The sequence below is a fragment of the Suillus subaureus genome (assembly GCF_016647635.1).
Source record: "Suillus subaureus strain MN1 chromosome Unknown BJ212scaffold_9, whole genome shotgun sequence".
NCBI lineage: Eukaryota > Fungi > Basidiomycota > Agaricomycetes > Boletales > Suillaceae > Suillus > Suillus subaureus.
Window position 1 is genome coordinate 213,239 of NW_024538565.1, and position 22,982 is coordinate 236,220.

Consider the following 22,982-nt stretch of genomic DNA (forward strand, 5'->3'; position numbering starts at 1 on the left):
TCTCTTATCTCTGACTCAGCTCTTATCTCTGACTCGTCTCCTGAAGTACCTGCCCTAGAGTACTTATGTCGTCATATATAAGACTGGTCATGTACTTAGTAGATCTTCATTTTAATCTTACTAGGTTTTCACCTGAAACATCCTTCACTTAGGACCTCCAATCCTAAAGTCATCTGGACCAATATTCAAGTCAGAGACACTCTCTTTGACTTGTCTTACGACCCTTACATTTGTAAGGTCTTGATTCAACTCCAGTCGTTGCTCCTATTGAGTAACTGTTGTTGCGACTATCCTAGTTCATAACACCTTCTGCTATAATCTGATTATTAAGGGAGACTATTAAGTTTTGCCTGCACTGGGTCTGTGGCAAGTTTTGTAGAACTAACGACTGCACTCTTGCCAATATAGTTTGAATAAGGGAGACCAAGTTTGGCTCATGCTGGGTCTGCAGGTTGGAGAGGTCCAGCCAGCTTTGTGCCATCTGAGTCTGCAACCAGTCCTTTCCTTCTTGAGTCTGCAGCCAGGTATGCCCATCCAGAGTATCCAGCCAGGCATGCCCATCCAGAGTTTCTAGCCAGAATTGTGACTCTGAACTGCAATTTCCCCAAAGCCATAGGAGAGCTGCAAGCACTTGCATTGGCTCCAATGGCTGGATGATAAAAGATAATGAGTGTGTTAGATTCTTGGGGTCATGGGGTTCCATAGCTTGACTCTGCTGCTTCAATACTGAGAGCACATCCAATAGGGCTGAGGGACCTGGGAGCTCTTGTACCATCAAGTGGAGAGAAGAATGTGTGAGTAGGGAGTGAGGTGAAGTGATATAGAGACTGGAGTTTGAGCAGTGAGGGACATAGTCACGAATGGACGAGTGATAGATATTTGTGGGGAGACTGCTGTTGGGAGGAACATCTATGACAGACTGTAGCTGCACCAGTACTTTCTCAACATCTCTGCCCTGACCAGGGCTGAGAAGTTCTGACATTTGTGAGATTGGTAGAGGATCCATAAGGGTAGCAACAATGGACAAGTGCAGGTATGCCCACTTCAGGTCAGTGCATGTGGAAAGGATATGATCATATAACTCGTACACCTCTGTTCCTGGTAGCAGTTCACATGTTAGCTCGAGCATGAGGTGAAGCTGGTCACAGGGATCGTTGTGTCAATCATCAATAAACTTCATCATTGTAGACATCACAATGAAACATCTGCCCACTCAGATCACCAGCTTCTCAATTTGATCCTTCATTGGTTGCAGGAAGGTGGGAGAGCAACTTTGCAGCTTACCAAAGGAATGCTCCAAGAAACAATTGATATCTTCATCAACATCTACACCATCTAGTGAGATGGTAGCAGCAACACCCTCCCCTAAAATCTTCACTGGTATCTTGCACAACAGTGGGCGCACATCTTCGCTCTGCATGGCTTCGCAAATATGTGCTTCTGAGTGACTCATGACTAGGATGTGGATCAAAGGTAGATCAGGATCATGAAGAGCTTGGGCAAGCAGGGAGATGAGCTCAGTAAGCTCACTTTTGGATTCGCCTTCATCCCTGGATTCAGACAAGTATTCATTGAGGGATTTGTGTGTGCATTCATCAAGGGCATCAACAATGAACATCAAAGGCGGACATTCACATAGTCTGGATTGAAGCTTCTGCAGGGGTTGCAGAAATAACCCTTCCATCTGCTTGCAAAGTGACTTGTCAGGGTCTAGAAGGGAGGGATCCTTGAGGATAGCCCTGTTCATGTCCAGCTGGATGCTGGGAAAATTGATGGCTAGCTGGTAAGCAAGCATCATGAAGAAATAACCAGTTGTGTGGCATTTTGTGTGCTTGTGCAAGAAGAAGAATGTTCCACTGAGCCACATTTCTACTTTCATCTCCTCAGTCATTTTCAGGCCTCTCATTCTTTCAGCTACAGTGAACATAACAGCAGACTTTCCAATGCCAGCTGTGCCATGCAGCCAGATGAGTCAATTCTTCTCTTTGGTGTCTGATAATCCATAAATGTGATTGAGAAGGACTACTTGGGTCCCTTCCAAACATTTAGGATGGGGCTGGTATTCACGAGAATCATGTTCAGCACCCTTCATAGCAACCTGAGAAAACTTCTCCCAAGCTCCTTCAGACATATTAAAGAGCTGTTGATGATGTCAGAGAACAAGAGGGGGAATAAAATATGGCTATGCCGACATTGACTCCTTGGAAAGGAGATGATGATGGTGATGGTGATGGTGATGGTGATACAGATAAAAGGAATAAACTCCAAGGAGTACTAACTGGGTACAACAGTTAGAAATCATAGAAGAGGGGTGCCTTGCAACTTACGAGGACATTGAATCAAAGATTACAGGCTGCTGAAGTTGAGAAATGATGTTTTGGCATCAATTTGGCATAGTAATTCTGCAAACCAGTGATAAGTTAGGCAGTGAAGCATTCGAACTGTGTCACTTACTACAAAGGGATAGGAATTTCTAGGTGATAAACATTTGTTCTAGTGCTGTGGAAAGCTCGCTAGAATCTAGATGGTGGCGAGGCGTAGTGGAAGCTTTGAAGACGACTACGGCTAAGCGCTCGCCCGGTAACTCGGTTACAGGAGGGCACGAGCACCTTGCTCATAGGAGTAATCACTGACATGACCAGAATCGGACGGCGCGCCGAACCATTGCTAAAAATTTTAGAAACATGAGTCGTGCAAATTTGCAGCAGTTCGCTACAATAGTGGGAGTCAGAGTCCCGGGGCTGGACGCGATCCTGGGACCTGAACTTGGATTTTGGATACGTGCTGATAATCGGCTTCGATGTGGAATCGCCCTTTAATAATCGTCGAAACGCCTCCTGCACACGATCGGGTGGCCTTGCTTGTCGATGTCATGCATATGACCGGCCCCGGCCTTAGAGGTCGGTCAAAAATTCTCTCTGGCGGGGAGTCGAACCCCGCTCTCCCGCGTGACAGGCGGGTGTACTATCCGATATACTACCAGAGATATTATACAGGCTAAAACGGGATTATATAAACGGTCGTTTGTGACAAGCGAAGGGTTCACGAAAGCTCAACCTAATATCATCCAAGAGTGTTCAACAATATTCGCAGTCATCCTACATCTGAAAACGCCGCAATTCTTAAATCCTGGAAGTTTGTGCCCTCGTGTTCTCATCGTGGTGGTCCTAAAAATGATATCTCTCAACTCTGGAATAAGGCAGATATAATAACGTACTACCAGAGAAGTGTTCAGACGTTCGTTACCAGTGAAGTTGTTTATCTGCTACTTGCAATGATATCATCAGGTTCGACTGCAGTGGTTCTTGGGAAAACCGTACGATATCAGGCATGAAATACTGCATCTACTACGATGGTCGTCCATCACAGTCAACGAAGCGCCGATAATGCAAGAACAACTTTTCTGGTTCTCACATTTCTTGCTTCGTACTACCGCGTAGTACTCACAAGTTTTCTACTGCTCGACTACACTTGCGTTTCGTTGCACCCGACCTCCACTCCCTTCTGACAGCCTGCGTCTCGTTCTTGTCTTTTAACGTTCATTATTCTGTTGCCAGCGACGCATTATTTTCGATTCTGTGCTGCAAGCTGCTATGGCCCACCCGCCCATCAATGCATCACAGCTCGGCTCATCATGGACTTTCTGTATAAGTTCGAAGCCATGTTTCGGGTCGCAACTTGAACCCCCTTGGTTTTGTGCCCAAATAGCTTCACGCAACTATTGCTACTATCCGTAAAAACAATCAGATATTATTGACTGATCAATAGATCGGTTTTCTTTTTTGCTTGCTAACACGAAAACCGACAGCTACGTATAAAATAGGATCGTTAGAAAACTGAAGTGAATCAGTTCTCTCAATAGAGCATTCTTGCAATGCGATAGCCACTACGGTCTCGGTAGTGGAATGTTCTGAGCCTCAAAAACGTCTCGCCTTCAGAACATATGCAAGAAAATTATATTCATTGAGAGGAACAAGACATCAATGAGATAAGTATAGATCACATACGTCCGTAATTAAACTAAATGGACAGTCCATGGTCGTACCAATGAAATAGAACACAAATCGAAAGAACTTCGTAGTGGTAGTTGATGAAGGAAACCCGAAGGGACCAAGTTGGTTTGCTAGACGTACTACTAGTGTGCGGGACTCTAAGACTGTGGACGATGGCCTTCAGCCTCCAGGTCGTAGATCGAAGACTTGCGCTATGTTGGGTGCGTAGTACGCGTGGAGGGCCTGCAACCTCGTGGAAAATGTGACTCAAGTCGTAGGGGACAGCGAGGGAGGCCATTAGGTATCATCCGGATTGGTCGTAGGGGACTCTGACACCGGAGAGATGTTAGATGCGTCGACGTCTAACGAGTTTGGTCGTAGGAGACTATAACATTGAAACATTAGTAAGGGAGGAAAGAGTATGGGTGGACCGCTCACCATTCGTAGACGTCGTGCGGAGTTCAGTGGCTAATAGGATGTGTTGTGGCTGAAATTTGGCGACTGCGAGGGACTGCCGTTGAGTAATAGGTTCCACATTTCGAAATACGGTGTTGATAGCATGGTCGTGTAGGGTGTGTTGTAGTCGAAATTCCGAGGACTGAGAGCGACTATCATGAGTAAGAGGTTCGGTATTTCGGAGTAGGGTGTTGGCGTCGTCGTCGTGTAAAAAGTCTTGCGGTGCAAGTGTCGAGGATTGAGACTGTGATGGGGACTATTGTCGAGTGTCGTCGTATAGGATGTACTGTGACTGTGATCAACAGGGATCGTCGTCGAGGGAAAGAGCGTCCATTTTTTGCTGCAGCATGTTGATAGTATCGTCCAAGGTGGACTGCAGCTGAAGTTCCGACGACTGAGATAGACCGTCGTCAAGGGAAAAAGCACCCGCGTCGTGGAGTAGTGTGTCGTTAGTGTTGTCGTGTAGCATGTGTTGTAGCTGAAGCTTCGATGACTGAGAGGCATCGAAGCCAAGAGTATGAGCTTCCGATCGTTGCAGTGGAGCGTCAATAGCGTGGTTGTCGTCGAGAGCACGAGCGTCTGTGTTATTGAGTAGTATATTGATAGCGAGGCTGTCGTCGAGAGCAAGAACTTTTATGTTATTGGGTAACGCGTCGACAGAGTGGCCGTGTAGAGCGTGATGCGGCCCAAGTGTCAACAATTGAGTGGGAACATCGTCAAGAGACAGATCTAACACTCCTCGAATTAGGTCGTCGATAGGGCGATCATCTAGGGCATGTGTTGACCGAAGCTCCGAAAGCTGAGACGGACCAGGTAGGGCGTCGATAGTGTGGGTGTATAGAGTGTGCTGTGGCGGAAGAGTTGATAAGTGAGAAAGTACATTGTCGAGAGAAATAGTTGAAATGGGGGGAGGTACATTATCGAGGGAAGGAATTGAAATAGGAGAAAGTACATCGTCGAGAACAACGGAGGCCGTTGTCGTTTGATGCGTCGTCGAGATGTGGTCGTAGGGGACCTCTGGCTCATCAAAGAGCTGATATGCTGGCGCGTAGTATGTGCGGGCCTTCAACCTCGTGGATGACTCCATGTCGTAGGGGACAACGAGAGAGGCCATTAGGCGTTGGGTCGTAGGGGACCTCTGACACCAAGGACGTGCTGGAAGCGATGCGCGTCATTGAATTTCTAACACCGAAATATCAGTAAATGAGGTGAGAGTATGAGTGGCCAATCACTTTTCGTAGATGCCGTGTGGAGTTCAGCTGGTAGGATGTCGATACTGTGGTCGTGCTAGTAGGGTGTTGTGGCTGACGTTTTGGTTCGAGGGACTATCGTCCAGAATAGGAGGTTGTATGCTTCGAAGTATGGTGTCGATAGCATCGTTGTGTAAGGTGAGTCGTAGTTAAAATTCCGAGGATGGACAATCTCGAGACTTCGAAGTAAGGTGTCGGTGGTGTGTAAGTGCCGGCGACTGGGACTGTCATTAGTGTTATCATGTAGCATGTGTTTTGATAACTGAGAGGCATCGTCATCGAGAATATGAGCGTCTGATTTGTGCAGTAGAGCATCAATGGCGTGGTCGTCGTCGAGAGTAAGCGCTTCAAATTTGTGCAGTAAAGCGTCGACAGCGTAGTTGTCGTCAAGAGCAGGAGCGTTGACAGCGGGGTTTTCGTCGAGAGCAGGAGCCTCTGATTTTTGCAGTAGATCGTGGTTGTCGTCGAGGGTAAGAGACTCTGATTTGTGCAGTAGAACATCGACAGCGTGGTTGCCGTTGAGAGTAAGAGCCTCTGGCTTTGGGGGTAGAGCATCGAAAGCATGGTCATGCAGAGAAAGAGCTACGATTTTTTTAATTAGGTCGTCGATAACGTGGTCGTGTACTGCAGTGGGTTGAGGCTGACATTTCGATGACTGAGGGGAACCATTGTCGGGATGTGGCCAAAGAGTTGTTAAGTGAGAGGATACATCGCCGAGAGGGAGAGTTGAAATGGGAGAGAGTACGTCGTCGAGAGGGAGGGTTGAAATGGGAGAGGGCACTTCGTCGAGAGGGAGAGTTGAAATGGGAGAGAGTACGTCGTCGAGAGGGAGAGTTGAAATGGGAGAGGGCACTTCGTCGAGAGGGAGAGTTGAAATAGGAGAGGGTACGTCTTCGAAAGGGAGAGTCGAAATAGGAGAGGGTACGTCGTTGAGAGGGAGAGTTGAACTGGGAGAGGGTACATCGTCGAGAAGGAGAGTTGAGATGGGAGAGGGCACATTATCGAGGGAGACTTGAAGTATGAGAGGCTACATCGTCGAGAGAGATAGTTGAAATATGAGGGGGTACATTTTCGAGAGAAATAGTTGAAGTGTGAGAGGTTACATCGTCGAGAGAAATAGTCGAAATGGGAGGTACATTGTCGAGAGAAAGACTTGATAAATGAGACGGTACATCATCGAGAGAAAGAGTCGACATTCTTTGGATTAGATTGTTGATAGTCTGAGAGTCATATTCGGCGTGCAAAATGTGTTCCGGTTCGTCGTCTGTGAGGCACTGTGCTGTAGCCTGACAGTCGTCCTATAAACCCAAACATTAGTTGACAAAAGTCAAAAAGAAACGCGCTACTCACCTCGTAGAAAGTGCTTTCATCAGGAAGCGACTCCGAGTCAAGGTCTGTGGTGTCTGAGACGCGATCACCAGAGAAAACGTCCTTAGCCAAGTCTTCGTCGCAGGCTACGAGTGTCGTGTCAGAATCAATTGTTGATAAGCCTTCGGTAGGACTGTCAAAGGCAGATTCAATCAATTCAATCACTGCATGCGACGAGGGTGGCTGAGCTGGTGCTCCGGAAGCCTAGTGGTTGTTGAGATAGCATCCACAACTTTGCCGCCAGCAAAACGTGCGTTGGGCTCAGCGATATCGTCGACGTCCTTATGAGCGGGAACGCGTTGGAAGTCATCGCTGAGGAATTGTTGAGCAGCTTTGGTGGTGGCTATGAGAAGAACGGCTGTCGAGGAGCAGACAGTGGATGTGACAAGGCTAATGGTGACCTTCTCTGATCTGGACACGACCTGAATAGTGCGGTCGACGACGATTTTTTTGAAGAAAGCGACTGTAAGATAGCCTTGGAAGGCAACACGGGCGGCGCGAGTCAGGGTAGTAGTAGAGATCATATTGGCGAATGAATGGAGGATCGTAAAGATAAGCTGGCGAGCGTAAAATGACGATAATGGCGGGACTGACTGAGGGATATCAGTGCGACGACAAACACAAGGTATTTATACTCCAGGTTTGAACCTTATTTGCACCAAACTTGCACGCCGATAAACAAAGCCGATCGCGATGCGTAGGTCACGTGTTTGGAAAATCAACACATATATAAGTTCGGGGCACTCGACCATGAATACTACATCCTGCCCGCCGCATAACAGGATGAGACCACAGTCCAAGGCATCTTGAGATTATTCAGTGCATATCAGTTCCGCCAAAATCTTGTACACCAAAAGTTCTTTGTCAACGGGAACTGGATCGTGACTGAGAATGGGCGTGAGCAACATACCGCCGTTGCACATATCAGAGTTGCAAGTAATATCTTCTCCCAGACAAGACCCATCGCGACATGCCCACTACTATCGAAACACGCAGTAGTCAATTTATGCATTTAATCAGAAGGTGTACACCGAGTTTGACATTCCTGCGACAAGTCCTTCAACGCTTGATACTGGTAGTATATGGCACTCCATATACAGCACCCGCTTCTTGTAGTCATAGCGGTCCTAGCGCAGCCAGGGGGTGTCAAGATCGAGATATACCACGGTACAATCTCCCCAGGCTTTCAACACCCCTATCATATTTAATGATCAACTCGGCAATAGAAGCGCAACGCACCTCCTGAAAAACAGAGACCGGAATAGGTGTTTCTTCATTAATGAGCTGCACAACCATTCAATCACTCGAAGAACTTCTATGACAAACTTTGAAACATAACTTACTAAGTCACAGCGGGGGACACTGGTCAGTGCGCCAGCCAAAAGGCGTTGGCTAACTGGTTACTGCTCACTCGCGAACACGTTTGAAATGTAGGTTGAAGTCGCCAACGAGTTGAGGAAGGGCTTGCGGCAGGAAGTAGAAGATGCATTCAATAAGCACGAAGAGGCGGGAACAACAACGGTCCGGAAGATATTGCCGCGACGAAACAAGCGACATTGTATAGGCTCAACCCAACGCCTATTGTGGATGCGCTCGGATGGACAGATAAAGATCCAACCGTGTAATTTGCCAGTGGTTCATTCATTCTAGGCCGTGCATCCTCGACCTTCGGGAACATGAACCACCAGTTCCCAAAAGATGGAGCTCCACTGACCAGATCCACAACGTGTAGGTGACAAGATTGCTAGTCAACAAAAGATACAAGAGGCACAGGAATGGCTGTGGTCCAGTAGATCCCCTCTTTCAGGACACTCCGAAGATCGGATGGTCCAATATGTGGACTCGGTGCATTCCTGCAGCTGGAAGAAACGGAGAGGTGGAATGGCCGTTTTTCGCGACTGAAGGTACTAGAAGCAACCGGCCCAGAAGAAAGGATGTTTGTGAGAGAAATATTTGCAAGTCTGGGGCTACTGCACAAAAAACGGTTTCAAAGATCTTGGGTCCAAGACTCCAACTCTTGGAAACCGTGATTTGCGCAGGAGCGTTCAGGTCAAAACCAACAAGGAGAGACCTCCGACCTGCACAAAACTTGTATATCAGTTCAACAGTTCAGCCTTGTGTGCTTACCTTGCCTTCAAGGGGATGCAAAATGAGACGATACGAGTTTTCGAAGACTTGCAAAAGATAATAAAGAGTCAAGGAGGATAATCGATAATGATTTACATGTCGCTGTATAACCTCCGATGGCGTCATAGCCAAGTGGTTACGGCGACAGATTAGAAATCTGTTCCTCTTTGAGGGCGTAGGTTCGAATCCTGCTGACGTCGGTCGTCTTTTTCTGCCATTTGACGGTGGAGGATCGCAGTACTCAAGCAGTACTAGTACTAGTATTGACTGTCTGGGTGTCTACACATGGCGTGAATTTGGCAGCTCTAGCAGTTTTTTACTGGCCTATGATCATGCATTTACTGCATTGACCATGAGCGCTTGAGCGCTGAGCACTATTCATCATGGTCATGGTACATAACACAAGATGCTACCGAGTCATGACAAGACTGAAACCAAGCACGATGAAGCCTCAGTACCAAAAAAACGTATTACCCACTGCCATTTGCAAGGTCCATCCATGTGGACAAATTATCGGATTTATTTGTCGTGATTAATACCGCATGGCGAGCTTCACCCCTTCCAGAATCCAGAGGAGCCGAGCACCGCAAATTGCCTGCTAGCCAGCGAGATCAGATGTAGGTTAATATCATCGACCAAGCAAAATTAGCCAACGGGATCACTATATAGGACTCCCACAAGATGTTCTTGCCATGCCATGGACTAAGCTAAACAGAGACTCCGACAATCATTCGCGGCTGCCGCTTCTGAGATCTGATCAGCGAGGGTGATGACAGGCGATCGGGCCAACGATCACGAGAAGCGTCTTCTGTCGACGGAGAGCGACGGGGAGCATGCGATCGTGTTAAGGATTCTCGGTTCTGAATTCGAATGGGTATGTGACGGCGATGTACGGCATGTCTTCGCTTTGAACAAATATGACTACTTCGGGCGCTCCGGGGTTGATTCTTCCCGGGCTTCTGCTGCCGCTGGAAGCCAAGGGCTTCAGTACTGCGCAACGTGCATAAATATTAATTTTGTCACAAGTACGCCATGAGGATACTTTGATGCTTCTTGAGTGAATTGTACCGGTAATTTGTGAGGCGTAGATACTATGATTCCTAACCGAAGTAAATATATTGGTAAAACTCAGGAAAATCATCTTACCGCTGGCAATGAGCAGTTCTGGCTCCTTTTGGTTGTATGAGCTGTGATCTTCACCGGGAGTGTATCCCCCGTGCCTGTGTGCCATCATCATCTTTTCGGTAATTAGTCTGAGTGTCGGTTCTTGAAGACAGGGTCCAAACTGTCAACCCTTTCCGAGGGAGTAAGCGCTACAGCTAAATTATCAAGTCACATTAGGAGACGATTCCCTGCCCTAGAACACACTTTATGAGTTTGATGAACCTGATTCTCGGTGCATACTAGACCTATGCTTCATTGGATGGTCTGACTTCCAAACCATGATAACCTAGACGAAAATTTCTTTCATGACTCAAGACTCCGTTATAATTAGCCAGGAAAAGGAAAATAAAATAAAAATGGATGGTGTCGGCAATACTAGGGCCTCACCTTACGTCGACCATGATTTTGTTCCGAATCGGAATTGAGTACAATGTGCACAACGGTCGAGAACAATTGATAGCCAATCAAGTTCTAGCCCTAGAAGCTCGTAGGGCTAGCGCAAAGTGGCTTGGGGTGGGTTGGACGTACATAATACGGCGGACCCGGCAGGGTAAGTAGCTTAGAACTAAAAGGGGCTGGTAGAGTTGGATCGTTTTTGTCAACATGGGGATGGGCCATTCTGGGGAGCTAATCAAAAAAAGGTTTGCTCAGGGTGTTCTTTGCAGACCAAATGAGCATGCAACGATTGTAGACAAGTTCAGGGGCGTAATGCTGACAGAAAGGATAAGCACACTCACGTATCCTGCGACAGAGTGGACTTGCTCCAGAGTATGAAAGAGACAACGAGGAAAGAGGAGCCTGGTTGCTCACATATGTCGAGCTAGTCTGCCCTGGGGAGACAGTGAAGACAGTCGTTCCTTCTCAGTAATTTTGATGCTGAGCGTCTCTACCCAATGGTGTTTAGGTGGAGATGAATTAGCGCCATCTATGGAAAATCGACAGGCTACTGCAAGTCCAAACGAACTCCAAACCGGGCAACGGGAACTATGCTTTTGAATTCGAGTCGGCGTCAAACGAGGCAGGACCGGTGCTGCGAGTAGAAGTGATGGGTGCACAAAAGTGCAGCTTCACCACACCACTGCAATGAGATTTGCAACTCATACAACATGCAATGATTCGAGACAAAATCCTCAAATACAAGGGTGTACTGCTAATCGATGTAGAACTGAGGCATTGCTGAACATGGATGGGTTTGCTGGGAGGACAAACGAAGGACCGGAGTGGCGTACTGAGCATAGACGTATATGGGGGGAGGACAAACGAAGGGGTGACCAGGAAAGAAGAGCAAGAGGAAGTCTGGGTATATCCCAGTTCAAAGTTTCCAGTCTTCAGCATCTCAGTGAGATGATGTCAGCGCCATCCTCAGCGCGGAGCGGGACTATAACTCGCGGAGGCGACGACGGCTTGTCAAAGCTGCGGTGACCAATGAATTGATAGATGCATGGTCATCTCGGACCATAAGCCTACCGACCGCAGCATGCAGATCAGCAAGAAAAGCCGCACGGACCAAACCACATCTGCCCTGGGACCTGGTCCATGAGGCAACCGCAGCGTATAGAGCCGCACGGACCAAAACCACGTAGCCCAAGTCGCCAAGACCACATCAAGACTGCACAACAGCATTCTCCTCCAACCACCCCCTCACATCCTTCTTACCCACCAATCTCATCACCCTCATCCTCTCCTCCGGTGCGCGCTCGCGATACAAGCGCATAACATACCCACAAACGCTCCACACGTCCTCCCAAGGCGCATCAAAGAGGTCCCACCAACAATGAGGCGGCGAGAAGGCAGTGCTATATCAAGTTGACGAGAAGCAAGGAGGATAGCTGCGCTGACTATCGTTGGGACCGCATATAACGCATAAACTGGCGTTTGCATGCTATGCTCCCATCCTATCAGAACGTGCGACATAAAACATGAGTGACAAGAATCACTCACGCATCGTTAAGGTACCCCCACGCCCTCGCACAAGCATCCTTCCGACTCGTCAACCCCAACACGCGGAGATAGTTTATAAGCGTGCCATATGGCAGGACCACATGGACGTTAAACCCCAGTCGCTTGAGGATCTGCATCTCAGCTACGACGAGCGCGTCTTTGAGATCGTAGAAGGTGTTGCCGAAGTAAGACATTGGCGCGTATTTGAAGGGGTCTTTGGGTTTGGGCGAAGAGGAGAGGGTGTGGGAGGTGCGTTGGAGAAGGAGATCGTAGGTGTTGATGAGGTCGCGTATACGGAGTGGGCATTCTTCGAGTTTGGATGCCAGGTATAGGGCTCCCATTCCGATATCCTGTTGTGGATGTCGGTCGTTAGTTGGGTTTTAGTGGGATAAGAGCAGAGGACTCACACCGATACCGAACTGTTTCATGGAAGTTGTATACCAAAAACGTTGGAATAGGATTTGAGCTGTAGCTACAGCAACTTGTTTTCTGTCCAAAGGTTTCATAACTTGATTCAGTGTAAACGCTGCGCTGGACGTACTGTTTCAGCAATATCCCAGCTTCATGAATAAGCTTGCACCCAAATGCCCTCAGATCCTCTTCCAATTCCGCAGGTATACCATCCTCTCTAGAAGGGGTGCGTTCTATCTGAGACGTCGAAGCTAATGGGACTAGATCAACAGGCATGTCTGACGCTCAGTCCTCTCAAGCATTTGCACCAACACAGATTCAGGGCCTGTTGAATTCAATCTCCGCGGCACTAAATATACCCTTCACAAACCCTCCGACAACCTCAAGCAACTCCCCATGAGCGGTCTACCTCCCAAACCAGAAGTCAGCAGAACAGCAAGTAGCTGGCCTGAGCCTGCAGATGACAGGCGATATGTAGGCAGGCCAGTGCCAATGGCTGCACCAGACCATTACCGTCCCCGACGCGATGACAGAGACCGTGATCGCGAAAGAGAGAGAGACAGAGATAGAAGTTATCATCCTCCCCGGTCACCACCACCACGTTCACCTCGAGGAAGAGATACCTATACTTCGCCTTCTCGAAATGATACCCACCGCGAGTACTACCACCGTGATGAACGCCCTAGAGGAGAGAGGGGATGGGAGCCAGACAGAAGGGTTTCGGAGCGTAGGGACGATAGGGCTTGGACGCGCGATGAACATTCAGGAAGGGGACGAGGGCGCGGGAGGGGTCGTGTTTCACCGCGCAGAGGGAGTAGTTACCACGGAGGAGCAAGCTGGCGAGTCCGCGATTCGGAGCGAGATAGGGACTATGGAGGGCGGGGAAGGAGTCGGGAGTATGACAGGAATCACCATGATCGACGAAGATTCGATGATAGGGAGAGATCGGGTATGCATAGAGCTCCATATTCTCCACGTCAAGGTACGTTTACACTCTAAAGCATGTTATGCTATTAACTCTTAATATATAGATTCAAATGAACACCGTCGGGAGCACTATTCGCCTACAAAGTCTCCTCGTCGTTCATACTCACCTAGACGATACAGCAGGCCACCTTCTCCTGATGGCAGCGCTAATCGGTATTCATCGAGATCTCCGGTAAAGCACGAGTCAGGGCATACTCCCCATCCACCTTCAGGGCCTCGAAGTCACCAATCAGACTACAGGCGACGCGGGAGTCGGACTCCCAGTCCCCGTCCGTCAAAGCGCTCGATGTCTCGAGATACCAAACCTACGCATGAAGAAACGCGTCTGCCGGTTTCCCCAGCACATTCCCAACGCTCGCTTCGCGCTCCAGATGAGAAATCAGCCACAAAATCAGCCTCTCCATATGTCAAAGCTGAACCTAACGACGACTTCCGTCTCAAGGCCGAATCGGTCCTTGAAGACGCACATATCGGTCGTTCTCCAGCTTCAGCCAAGCAAGAGTCCACAGACCAAGATGCCGAAGGAGACTTTAAAATGCGCGACCCGTCCCACTCACCTTATCACGCACTGAGTGCAGTCAAAACGCCTCCAACGCCGGCATCTCCCGCTCCATCCCTCAAACACCCAGTACCAGAGGAACTCCCAGGTGAAATGCCCAAAGCCCCCACAGCGCCATTCCTCCCCCCCTTTACGCGCCGCGAAACACTTAAAGAACGGCTAGGCCAAAAACACAAAGACGAGGTAATTATCAAACTACTCCTATCACATCGCATCACATCTAACACGACACAACACAGCTAACCCAAATCGAAGCCATCGAAGCCAGCCGTTCACGCGCAGCATCTGAACAAGTGCAAATCTCCAAAGCCGTCCGACGAGCACTGCACGAATTGGAAATCACGAGTATAGACCTCCGGGCTGCTCAGATACGGCGTGAGCATGCGGAGAATCACCGGAGGAAAGCTGCGAGTGCGAATGGGTTTTTTGATTTTGAGGCAGAGTTTTCCGGTTCTACAGGTTGAGCCCTAGACCACTATTACTAGCTACTAGAAGTTGTTTGTAACGTAACTGCAAGGCTATCGGGACGGATGCTAATAATACTAACTGCCTGATCAGGTCTGTTGCAGATGATGGTGCTATAGAGTCCTTGCTTCTGCACCGTGGTGGGCTGCGTTGGTGGAGCGTACATACCTCGAAGTGGAATGTATTTATTTGGGAGGGGATTTTGACGTATAGTGGGAGGATCCGGTTGTGGAATATACGCGATTTTTTGTGAACGCCGCGCCGTCAGGGACGCGCGCCATGGAATGGAACTTACGGAAATGAACATATTGCAGTTGGCATCCACATCGGAAGGCATCAAGATGTTGAGAACATGATGCTTGGTGGAAACTTGCCATTGAAAGCGGTAATTGTGTGGGGCCTTGGCATGAGGTGATCATATGCTACGATTCCACTATCTGAAAGATTCAGATGACATGCTATGTAATACTGTACAATGTGGAGTTAATGCTGGTAATTATGAATCTAACTTGCGGTGGTGTGGTGTGGAGGAAACGTACTGTGCGAATTAAGCTGTGTGATAGAAAGGCGGTGGGGCGGCAAAAATATGTGGCAAAGATCAAGTGGCCCTGGGGAGATATACATAATCGGGTTGGCATAAGGACTGAGTGAGGGGAGGTTAGAAAGGAGTTGAGAGGGAGAGAAAATGACTGACAAAGGGGAATAATATGAAGTGAGAAGGATGCCCCTAAGATTAGGAATGATTCATGGCAAGCGATCAGGCCGGGTAGCGGTATACACGTGAGAACGGTCCTGTGTACCGCTACCGGAGTGAGCTTGGCGATGGACACCGGCTGCCCATCGTTGCAAACCAGTATTTCGGCGTTTTACACGCAAATGATCATGGTCGTGGTTGTCGTTGTGATCACGTTTCCGTTTGGAAGGTCTGTGTGTGTAGGGTGGGTGTGACAAGTCTTCGTCGGGATCGGGTAGATCGAATTTGAGGAAAGTTGGAGAATGATATGGAAGTGGACGAGGAGCGAGTAGAGGAACGTCACAGACTACACGTATGGTGACTGGTTCTGGGGAGGGTGATAGATCGGTTGAGAAGGAGGAGCATGTTTCAGAAGGGGATGGAGGAACTGGGAATACTATAATTAGGAGGTGGGGGGATTTAAGAATTGAGAAGGTGCTTACAGTAGGCATTATAGGAAGGGATTTTGCCTTTGTCGAAAGCATTAATCCAGAGGTCAGACCAGTCTAGGAGAGGTAGTGGATTGGAGTCTGATGACCAGCAGTCAGGCAGGGACATGATGGTGAGAGAGAGAAGGAAGGAAGGAGGAAATGGTATGGGGTCTTATATGGAGAGTGAGACCTTCGGATAAAGGTAAATAAGTGAGTAGGAACTCCATAGCTACGTAAGGAGGCAAGGAGGCCAGATCAAGGGGGGTTTCATCATTACATCAATTTCAAATTTATTTTGACGGATTGAGGTAGTTCTGCTGGCTTTGTTCAACCAATTCAAACCCCGATCAACCATTCCACTATGCGTTTCTTCATTCCACGCAACTCTCGTGGTTCCTTGCCTGTCTACACTGACATTCGCAACGGTGGCACAAAATACATCATCTCAATTCGGAACGTCCAAGGAAAACTTGACGTGATTGTCTTTCATCCCTTTTGTCTCATCTTCTGACACCACTTGCAGTCTCTTGCCAACGACTTGAAACAATCCCTCTTCAGCCACAACTCCCCACAAGCAAGTCGTTTAAAAGTCCAGGTCATAGCACAAAGGCACCTTGTCATCTCAGGTGGTCGTTGGAAGAATGATGTGATCAATTGGCTCACGTCCAAGGGTTTCTGACTTGTAGTCACATGTTCCATGTCTTCGCACATCCTATACATATCCCTCTCATCCGATGTCTTCAATTGTGAATAAATCTCATAGGTCACGCGTATTATTTACGCGTATTTTTACCCGACGTGACTCCGTTCGTACTCAGCAAATATAATCATCAATCTAATTTTTTCTAATCATATCTCTTTCTAAAATGTCCACTCCTCTTCAACTCCAAATGTCCCTCAAGTCGCCCCTACCCCAGCTGTCATCCCTCGATCAGCACAACGTGATACAGGAAACAGCAAGTTGGGAACATTTGGGGTACGCCCACATCCCACAATATCCATCCAAAACTCACCATTCCCAGGTCAAATCAGGCTTGGCTCAAATGCTCAAGGTACTCACACACTCCAAACACATCCCTACCCGTTCTTATCTCTTCATCCATACAGGGAGGTGTCATCATGGATGTTATCAACCCAGAGCAAGTGCGAATCATTATATTCCTGCCCCTGACCTTTCACTCAACACGTCTCCTCTCAGGCACGCATTGCCGAGGAGGCAGGGGCATGTGCTGTCATGGCACTCGAACGTGTTCCTGCAGATATTCGCCAAGAAGGCGGTGTTGCACGCATGGTCCGCCTTCCTCTTTCACCAATGTCTCACTGATCCAACCCTGCCACCCAGAGTGACCCTGCCATGATCAAGTCCATCGTTGACGCCGTCACCATCCCAGTCATGGCAAAAGTCCGCATCGGTCACTTTGTAGAAGCCCAGGCGAGTCCCTATCCTCATCATAATGCCAACTCGGTTCAATTTATCGTTTTTGGCACAAAAGATCCTACAAGCCATCGGCATAGACTATATCGATGAATCCGAAGTTCTCACACCCGCAGACAACGAACATCACATCAACAAGCACAATTTCAAAGTGCCTTTTGTATGCGGTGCCCGTAACCTCGGCGAGGCTCTTCGCCGCATCTCAGAAGGAGCTGCTTTCATCCGGACAAAAGGCGAGGCCGGCACCGGTAACGTCGTCGAGGCGGTGCGCCATCAACGCTCGGTCATGAGCGAGATAAGAAAGGCTAGCGTGATGAACGAAGAAGAGCTGTATGCGTATGCAAAGGAGATCCAAGCCCCGTTCCATCTCCTCAAGGAAACAGCCCGTCTAAAACGGTTACCGGTCGTCAATTTCGCTGCTGGGGGTATCGCCACGCCTGGTATGTGCATCCGCTGATGCTGTAAAGTGGGAAAACTGATGCCCACGGATCTTAGCTGATGCAGCACTTATGATGCAGCTGGGCTGCGATGGAAGTGAGTCGTATTAAAGCCTCGTTGGCATTGATCCTGATGCAAGCGGTTAATAGTATTTGTCGGTTCGGGCATTTTCCACGTAGGTCCCTATTGACTTGCGGGTAATCTCTGTCCACTTATCTCTATCGTATCTCTTTCTAGTCTGGCGATCCGGCCAAACGCGCGCGAGCCATCGTACAAGCGGTACCTTATCTCCTTCCATCGATCATATCATCTCAATTGACACGCGTACTAGGTGACTCATCACAACAACCCCAAGATGCTCGCTGAGGTAGGGTCTCCTTATTTCATCATCTCTACGTGTTTCATGCTGAAATCAAAATCAGGTATCTGAAGATATCGGTGCTCCTATGGTCGGTCTCACGATGTGAGTTTCATATTTATAATTGCTCTCGTTCGTACTTGGAGCATGTGTTAATCATCATTTTGTAGCGATGAAAATTTGAAGGGGGGCAGACTTGCTTCCCGCGGGTGGTGAACAAAAGCATACAAGGAAGCTATTCCACTTACGCGATTGTGATTGTGCGCGGTAGAAGTAAACTTATAGGTCTATCTATGTATATCAAATAGATTGCACATGGATGTGGCATAGTCGTGTGCGCGAGGTGTTGCTTCGATGTATTGCTCCAAAAAGGCCAGTTGAGCGTCTGCTCGATATTTTTGGGTAGGTCCTGTGTACACGTTCACTAGAAGGTCTGTGAGTCGCGCTTATGGTTGGCATCCTTGTGTTTGTGCTTCATACTGAGAAGAGCCATCTGGTTTTTAAAAGTCCGCCCAACTTGAACTTAAAGGGTTGGACTGCACTTCAGTACTTTCCAACAGCTCACTCTTACCGTACGTCTTGGTTGGCACGGTCAAGGGCTTCCGGGAGGGGTATACCCGTCACGGTATCACTTCACCGTGTCAATCAAGACCCGAGATAAAATCCAATAACGTAACTCGTTCCAACAAGTTTGCGGCTCACAGCTCACATCTTGGCCGATACAGAGGAGTAGTGCATCCCTGTACCACTTTACCGTATCAGCCAAGACCCGCAATGACAAAATACGGTTTGTTCAACTTGTCTCATCCCGTGTGGCACGAACTTTGAAACGGTGTTACCACGAGACAGATGACTGATAGTAATACATACGGGTTTCTCGTCCATTACGTGGGTTCGGTCTGGACTTGGACGGACGGATTTCTGAGTCCGAGGGGGCTATCGTTTATCCGGGTCATACGTGGTTCTTTATCTAAAATGCACAGGCCCAGGAACTCGAAGCGATGCATATGAGAACGAGAAAAGGTCATTGGATTCCTTTATACAAACAAACGAACATCCTACATATCACTGATACATTCCAATCGTTTGTGTATACACATCATTTCTCATTCTACGAGCTTCAGAAGGCATTATATCACATGAAATTCATCTTCTTCGACAAGTTTGCATGCTTGTCCTTGAAGTTCTTCCTCCACCGTTCAAGGTCAAAAGCGTCATCATTGCTGGATATGGTAGCACCGTCGAAACCCATGGCGGGGTTGAAATGGAACGCGCCGCGCGCACAGACGATCTGTTAAGTAGTTAATACGGATGATAGGCGTGGACAGTACATAAGGGATACTTGCATCGGCATCTTTGGGGTAGAAAAGAAAAAAAAGCGTGTCAGATGGCATGCACCGTAGATATCTGTCCATCACTCACAATAAACAGGTGCCGGAATCGAGACGGAACGCGTTGCACGCGCGTATGCATGACACAACGTGAACGCGAGCTCCTGCAGGCTAAAACGAGGTGAGAACGAGATAGGACGAGGTAGTGGGAAGCGGGCTTACTCGTCTGTGTTGTGCTTGTATATATCGTCCCTGAGCGTGATGTAATGACTCGGCCTGCTAGCTGTACAGACAATTAGCAGTCGATAAAGTCTGTGATTATAATGAACGAACTTCCGAGGAGACCACCGTGCGATTGTAAGTAGAAATCGCGTACTGCTGGGTTACCCACTCCCTGATCGGCGACAAATCCTGCGGGACAGTTCCCAGACCTGTCCCCGTCGTTCCTAGACATACATTCATAAATCGAGTAGAAACGGAGGTAATAGCCGAGCAACATACTTGTTCTTCGGGAAGAATCGGACATGGTGCCTGAAGGAAACAGTAGATGAGCGACAAAAGTCAGTAGATAGAAAAGATGGTAGACTTACCGTTTACCTACGACTATGAATGTCAACTCAGGTTTCCCGCCCTTTAGGTTTTTGTCCCGCCAGATGTCATCAATCGCACCTAGTAGACTCCACGGTGAGAAAAAAAGAATCAACTGTCGCTGGACTAGCTCACCCATGATATCCTCGATCTCCTCTTTACCCGTGAGCGCGTATTCCCCTTCGGAAAGACCATCTCGGAAGAAAATGATGCGCACAGGTGCGGCCCTGTTACGCTCACCAAACTCGTCGATCGCGCGCTTGTGATCGTTGAACCGCATGTACATATAACAGATGAAAAGAACTCACATATACTAATTTGCGTAATTCATCAATCTTTTCTTGACGAGGGTGCTGAACCGACATCATGGCTTCGTACCGAGCAGCATACCGATCAAAGGAATAGACGAGAGATGCCACAGAGGGCTGGTTTACCATGCCAGGTGCAGGATGCCCCACATCGGCACCTGGTGCAGGATGAACCAGCCTTCGATGAGTCTCCAGGGCAAAACAGGGACGGTACATACCGATAACCATGAACGGGGCATTCATAAGTTTCTCCAACGCACCTGACCTTGGCAGCGAATTGACGCCTCCAAGTTTGGCGTTGATTCTGTCGAACGAGTTAATGGTGCATGCTGAGACAAAGATCGAGATTTCATACTTCATCCCCAGATTCGCACAGTACTGGTCATTGGCTCTTTCGATCTTGTTCTCTCGCTAGACAGAGAAGGTTACGATGGAGGTCGCAAACAATGCGACATAACTCACGACACACTGTGTTGGGAACTAGGCAAGATGTAAGCCTCATTCGAACCGATCAGACAAGAGCACATACACCGGCGATAACGTCACCAAATGATTTAATGGCGTGATATATATCTGTCGAGCTCGTCGGTAGGATCGCCAGGACCATCTCCAGATCTTTGCCTATCTTGTTGTGGACGGAATGTTTAAGTGACCTCATATCCTGCTGAAAATGAGTCCATGTTGATGATTGAATCGACGTAGCGCTTACGTTCACCACGGAGGACGCGCCAGAACACGACTGACTTGCTGAAGGTGGGGACAAATCTGTTAAACAGCGATCAGCAGCTAGAAACAAAATTCGACATCCTATTTACCCATTCCTAAGACAGATAAGGTTAGTTCGAGATACATAGAAGATGAAAAGACGTATGGCACCAAGTTTTTTACACGAGTTAAGCAAGGTATTGATGAATCGGTTAATGGTCTGGTCGCTGACCCTTGCGTAATTAAGAATCCCCCAGGACGATAGACTCTTCGGCTCATGGAAGGTCTGATCGATGACATTCCATGAACCATTTCGCGGTTGCTGTAGGTCGAGAAGTCAAATCATTGCACCTCATGCATTCTAGCGTCCTGGACTTACCACTGGTCTACTGGTGGCAGGGTTCCCGTAGTGAATTTTTGGTGTCGGGAGGACACGCCCGGTGACCAAGATTGGGTCGGGAGACACGGTGATCCCAGCGTCTTGCAAGAACGGAGAATTTTGGTAATCCAGGGCCTGCACGAGCAGTCAATTAAACGCATGCAAAGATGAATGTATTACTTACAGAGCGCTGGTCGGCCGTGATGGAATTGCTGATGCCAGCGCTGATAAGCGCCAGGCGATCTTGGGGGTTCTTCGAAGAAAACTTGACCATGGTCGACGAAAATTCGGGAGGCAGTTTTCGTGTATATCGCTGATCGGGGGCGATAAGACACATCTCTGCTGGGATGACCTCGTCGCGATCCTTTGAACCAACTTGAATACCGATGATATTGGGATGGAGTAGCTGGCGACCCCAAGCTTTCTTAAAATAATCCTGCACTCGATGTGAGAGAAGCTGTTATGAATGCGATTCATATCGAAACCTACCTTGACCGTGGTGTTCTCGAACTGAAAGTTGCCAGCACTGGCAACTAAACCTCGAATCTTTTTGAGGCCCTTCCGGTGGACGAGCGTGACAGAAACGCCCTTGAAAAAACTTTTCAATTGGCGGAACTGGGGTGAATCTGCGCGGAGCTCCAGCGCACGAACATCGTTCTGCCTCAGGACAGCGAGAGCGGCGTTCTGAAAGTTATCCTGCTTGAACCTGAGATTTACACTGAGAGTTAGTATACAGTAATTGAGGCGGGCTTGCTTACATGACTGCTGTCGACACATCAATGTTCACCAAAACCTTTCCGATGGTAGGGCGAACACTCCTATTGTACGTTGGTCAAATATGCGTCGCCACAGAGATACTGAGCTTACTGGAAGTATCCGCGCCATAACTCCAAACCTCCACCCAAGCTCTGTATGCCAGCGTCTTTGGTGAAAAATGCACGTGTATTATTTGGATATTTCCTGCAGAAAAAATGAGTATTCATACCCAAATACTGATAAAAGCGCGACGCACAAATTAGGTGCCTGGCGGATGATCAACTGTAACACATTAATAGCCGTCAAGACCTGAGCGGTCTGCTTGGTCTGTTTTCCGTCAATAAACGCTTGTAAACCACTATAATTCGTCAGTAAGCAGAACGAAAACGAAAACGAAACGAAACTCGCTCGATAGAAATACATACTTGAAATCGATCGGATCAGCGGCGACCATCTTCAAGGTTACCTGGACGACTCCACGAGTTGGGGCAGACCCATCCACTCGGGGTTTGTCAGACATATTGACGTCGAACTTTTCAGAAAGATAGAGATTGATTAGTAGTTCCGACTCGAACACCTTACTCTTACAGGTTTGAGAGTCCCTGCCAGACAACGGAAGCTCGCGGGAAGAGTACATGATAACGGTTCCGTCGAAAATACAGCGCGGCGTGAATAATTTTGGGTCTGTGTGATTCTGGAGACGTTCGAACACTTCGATCCTCCTGCGAGGGTTCTTGACATCTCTCCCGCTGCCGGAGATCGCTATACTCGAGTGAGGTACCATCATTGACCACCGGGGT

The 22,982-nt window shown here is 48.3% G+C and overlaps 11 protein-coding genes and 2 non-coding genes across 13 annotated transcripts; 5 read left to right on the forward strand and 8 right to left on the reverse strand.

Moving 5' to 3' along the window:
* Window positions 1-434: 434 nt before the first annotated feature.
* Window positions 435-1,891, reverse strand: BJ212DRAFT_1478783 (uncharacterized protein; the record flags this gene model as incomplete). The annotated part of the gene is made up of 3 exons (XM_041339760.1): window positions 435-649; window positions 712-1,098; window positions 1,285-1,891. The coding sequence occupies 3 exons, from the start codon at window positions 1,889-1,891 to the stop codon at window positions 435-437; spliced, it is 1,209 nt and encodes a 402-aa protein (XP_041195087.1).
* An 81-nt stretch (window positions 1,892-1,972) lies between these two features.
* BJ212DRAFT_1575841 (uncharacterized protein) lies at window positions 1,973-2,596 on the reverse strand (the record flags this gene model as incomplete). The annotated part of the gene is made up of 4 exons (XM_041342144.1): window positions 2,455-2,596; window positions 2,328-2,402; window positions 2,193-2,274; window positions 1,973-2,140 (listed from the first exon to the last, which is right to left on the reverse strand). The coding sequence occupies exons 2-4, from the start codon at window positions 2,333-2,335 to the stop codon at window positions 1,973-1,975; spliced, it is 258 nt and encodes an 85-aa protein (XP_041195088.1). The 5' UTR covers window positions 2,336-2,402; window positions 2,455-2,596.
* A 318-nt stretch (window positions 2,597-2,914) lies between these two features.
* On the reverse strand, window positions 2,915-2,986 carry BJ212DRAFT_t44. The gene has a single exon. It is a non-coding gene; the product is annotated as a tRNA-Asp (tRNA).
* A 1,303-nt stretch (window positions 2,987-4,289) lies between these two features.
* Window positions 4,290-5,562, reverse strand: BJ212DRAFT_1478785 (uncharacterized protein; the record flags this gene model as incomplete). Its single annotated transcript, XM_041339761.1, has 3 exons — window positions 4,290-4,354; window positions 4,431-4,664; window positions 4,752-5,562. The coding sequence occupies 3 exons, from the start codon at window positions 5,560-5,562 to the stop codon at window positions 4,290-4,292; spliced, it is 1,110 nt and encodes a 369-aa protein (XP_041195089.1).
* A 105-nt stretch (window positions 5,563-5,667) lies between these two features.
* Window positions 5,668-6,482, reverse strand: BJ212DRAFT_1051951 (uncharacterized protein). Its single transcript, XM_041328942.1, has one exon. It carries the CDS (start codon window positions 6,266-6,268, stop codon window positions 5,774-5,776), a length of 495 nt encoding a protein of 164 aa, XP_041195090.1. The 5' UTR covers window positions 6,269-6,482; the 3' UTR covers window positions 5,668-5,773.
* On the forward strand, window positions 6,452-6,802 carry BJ212DRAFT_1341575 (uncharacterized protein). The gene has a single exon (XM_041335150.1). It carries the CDS (start codon window positions 6,466-6,468, stop codon window positions 6,712-6,714), a length of 249 nt encoding a protein of 82 aa, XP_041195091.1. The 5' UTR covers window positions 6,452-6,465; the 3' UTR covers window positions 6,715-6,802.
* A 2,509-nt stretch (window positions 6,803-9,311) lies between these two features.
* BJ212DRAFT_t43 lies at window positions 9,312-9,393 on the forward strand. Its single transcript has one exon. It is a non-coding gene; the product is annotated as a tRNA-Ser (tRNA).
* A 2,567-nt stretch (window positions 9,394-11,960) lies between these two features.
* Window positions 11,961-12,985, reverse strand: BJ212DRAFT_1445991 (cyclin-like protein; the record flags this gene model as incomplete). Its single annotated transcript, XM_041338174.1, has 5 exons — window positions 11,961-12,098; window positions 12,131-12,239; window positions 12,299-12,648; window positions 12,706-12,787; window positions 12,840-12,985. 5 exons carry the CDS (start codon window positions 12,983-12,985, stop codon window positions 11,961-11,963), a joined length of 825 nt encoding a protein of 274 aa, XP_041195092.1.
* Window positions 12,986-13,056: 71 nt separating this feature from the next.
* BJ212DRAFT_1341589 (uncharacterized protein) lies at window positions 13,057-15,082 on the forward strand. Its single transcript, XM_041335151.1, has 3 exons — window positions 13,057-13,691; window positions 13,741-14,438; window positions 14,495-15,082. Exons 1-3 carry the CDS (start codon window positions 13,106-13,108, stop codon window positions 14,717-14,719), a joined length of 1,509 nt encoding a protein of 502 aa, XP_041195093.1. The 5' UTR covers window positions 13,057-13,105; the 3' UTR covers window positions 14,720-15,082.
* BJ212DRAFT_1341591 (uncharacterized protein) lies at window positions 15,083-16,161 on the reverse strand. Its single transcript, XM_041335152.1, has 3 exons — window positions 15,897-16,161; window positions 15,415-15,841; window positions 15,083-15,363 (listed from the first exon to the last, which is right to left on the reverse strand). The coding sequence occupies exons 1-2, from the start codon at window positions 16,009-16,011 to the stop codon at window positions 15,465-15,467; spliced, it is 492 nt and encodes a 163-aa protein (XP_041195094.1). The 5' UTR covers window positions 16,012-16,161; the 3' UTR covers window positions 15,083-15,363; window positions 15,415-15,464.
* Window positions 16,162-16,230: 69 nt separating this feature from the next.
* Window positions 16,231-16,731, forward strand: BJ212DRAFT_1341594 (ribosomal protein L49/IMG2). Its single transcript, XM_041335153.1, has 2 exons — window positions 16,231-16,359; window positions 16,408-16,731. Exons 1-2 carry the CDS (start codon window positions 16,246-16,248, stop codon window positions 16,561-16,563), a joined length of 270 nt encoding a protein of 89 aa, XP_041195095.1. The 5' UTR covers window positions 16,231-16,245; the 3' UTR covers window positions 16,564-16,731.
* A 175-nt stretch (window positions 16,732-16,906) lies between these two features.
* On the forward strand, window positions 16,907-18,588 carry BJ212DRAFT_1341602 (SOR/SNZ family-domain-containing protein). Its single transcript, XM_041335154.1, has 11 exons — window positions 16,907-16,936; window positions 16,992-17,027; window positions 17,083-17,175; window positions 17,227-17,316; window positions 17,378-17,759; window positions 17,815-17,853; window positions 17,907-17,932; window positions 17,995-18,036; window positions 18,089-18,124; window positions 18,180-18,220; window positions 18,286-18,588. The coding sequence occupies exons 1-11, from the start codon at window positions 16,928-16,930 to the stop codon at window positions 18,329-18,331; spliced, it is 840 nt and encodes a 279-aa protein (XP_041195096.1). The 5' UTR covers window positions 16,907-16,927; the 3' UTR covers window positions 18,332-18,588.
* A 662-nt stretch (window positions 18,589-19,250) lies between these two features.
* Window positions 19,251-22,966, reverse strand: BJ212DRAFT_1478791 (ribonuclease H-like domain-containing protein; the record flags this gene model as incomplete). Its single annotated transcript, XM_041339762.1, has 23 exons — window positions 19,251-19,406; window positions 19,447-19,469; window positions 19,538-19,617; window positions 19,669-19,729; window positions 19,780-19,892; window positions 19,948-19,977; window positions 20,037-20,115; window positions 20,170-20,293; window positions 20,343-20,500; window positions 20,561-20,646; window positions 20,698-20,753; window positions 20,805-20,822; window positions 20,872-21,003; window positions 21,052-21,107; window positions 21,158-21,163; window positions 21,219-21,369; window positions 21,427-21,561; window positions 21,611-21,862; window positions 21,916-22,132; window positions 22,185-22,244; window positions 22,294-22,386; window positions 22,439-22,540; window positions 22,608-22,966. The coding sequence occupies 23 exons, from the start codon at window positions 22,964-22,966 to the stop codon at window positions 19,251-19,253; spliced, it is 2,547 nt and encodes an 848-aa protein (XP_041195097.1).
* Window positions 22,967-22,982: the final 16 nt, after the last annotated feature.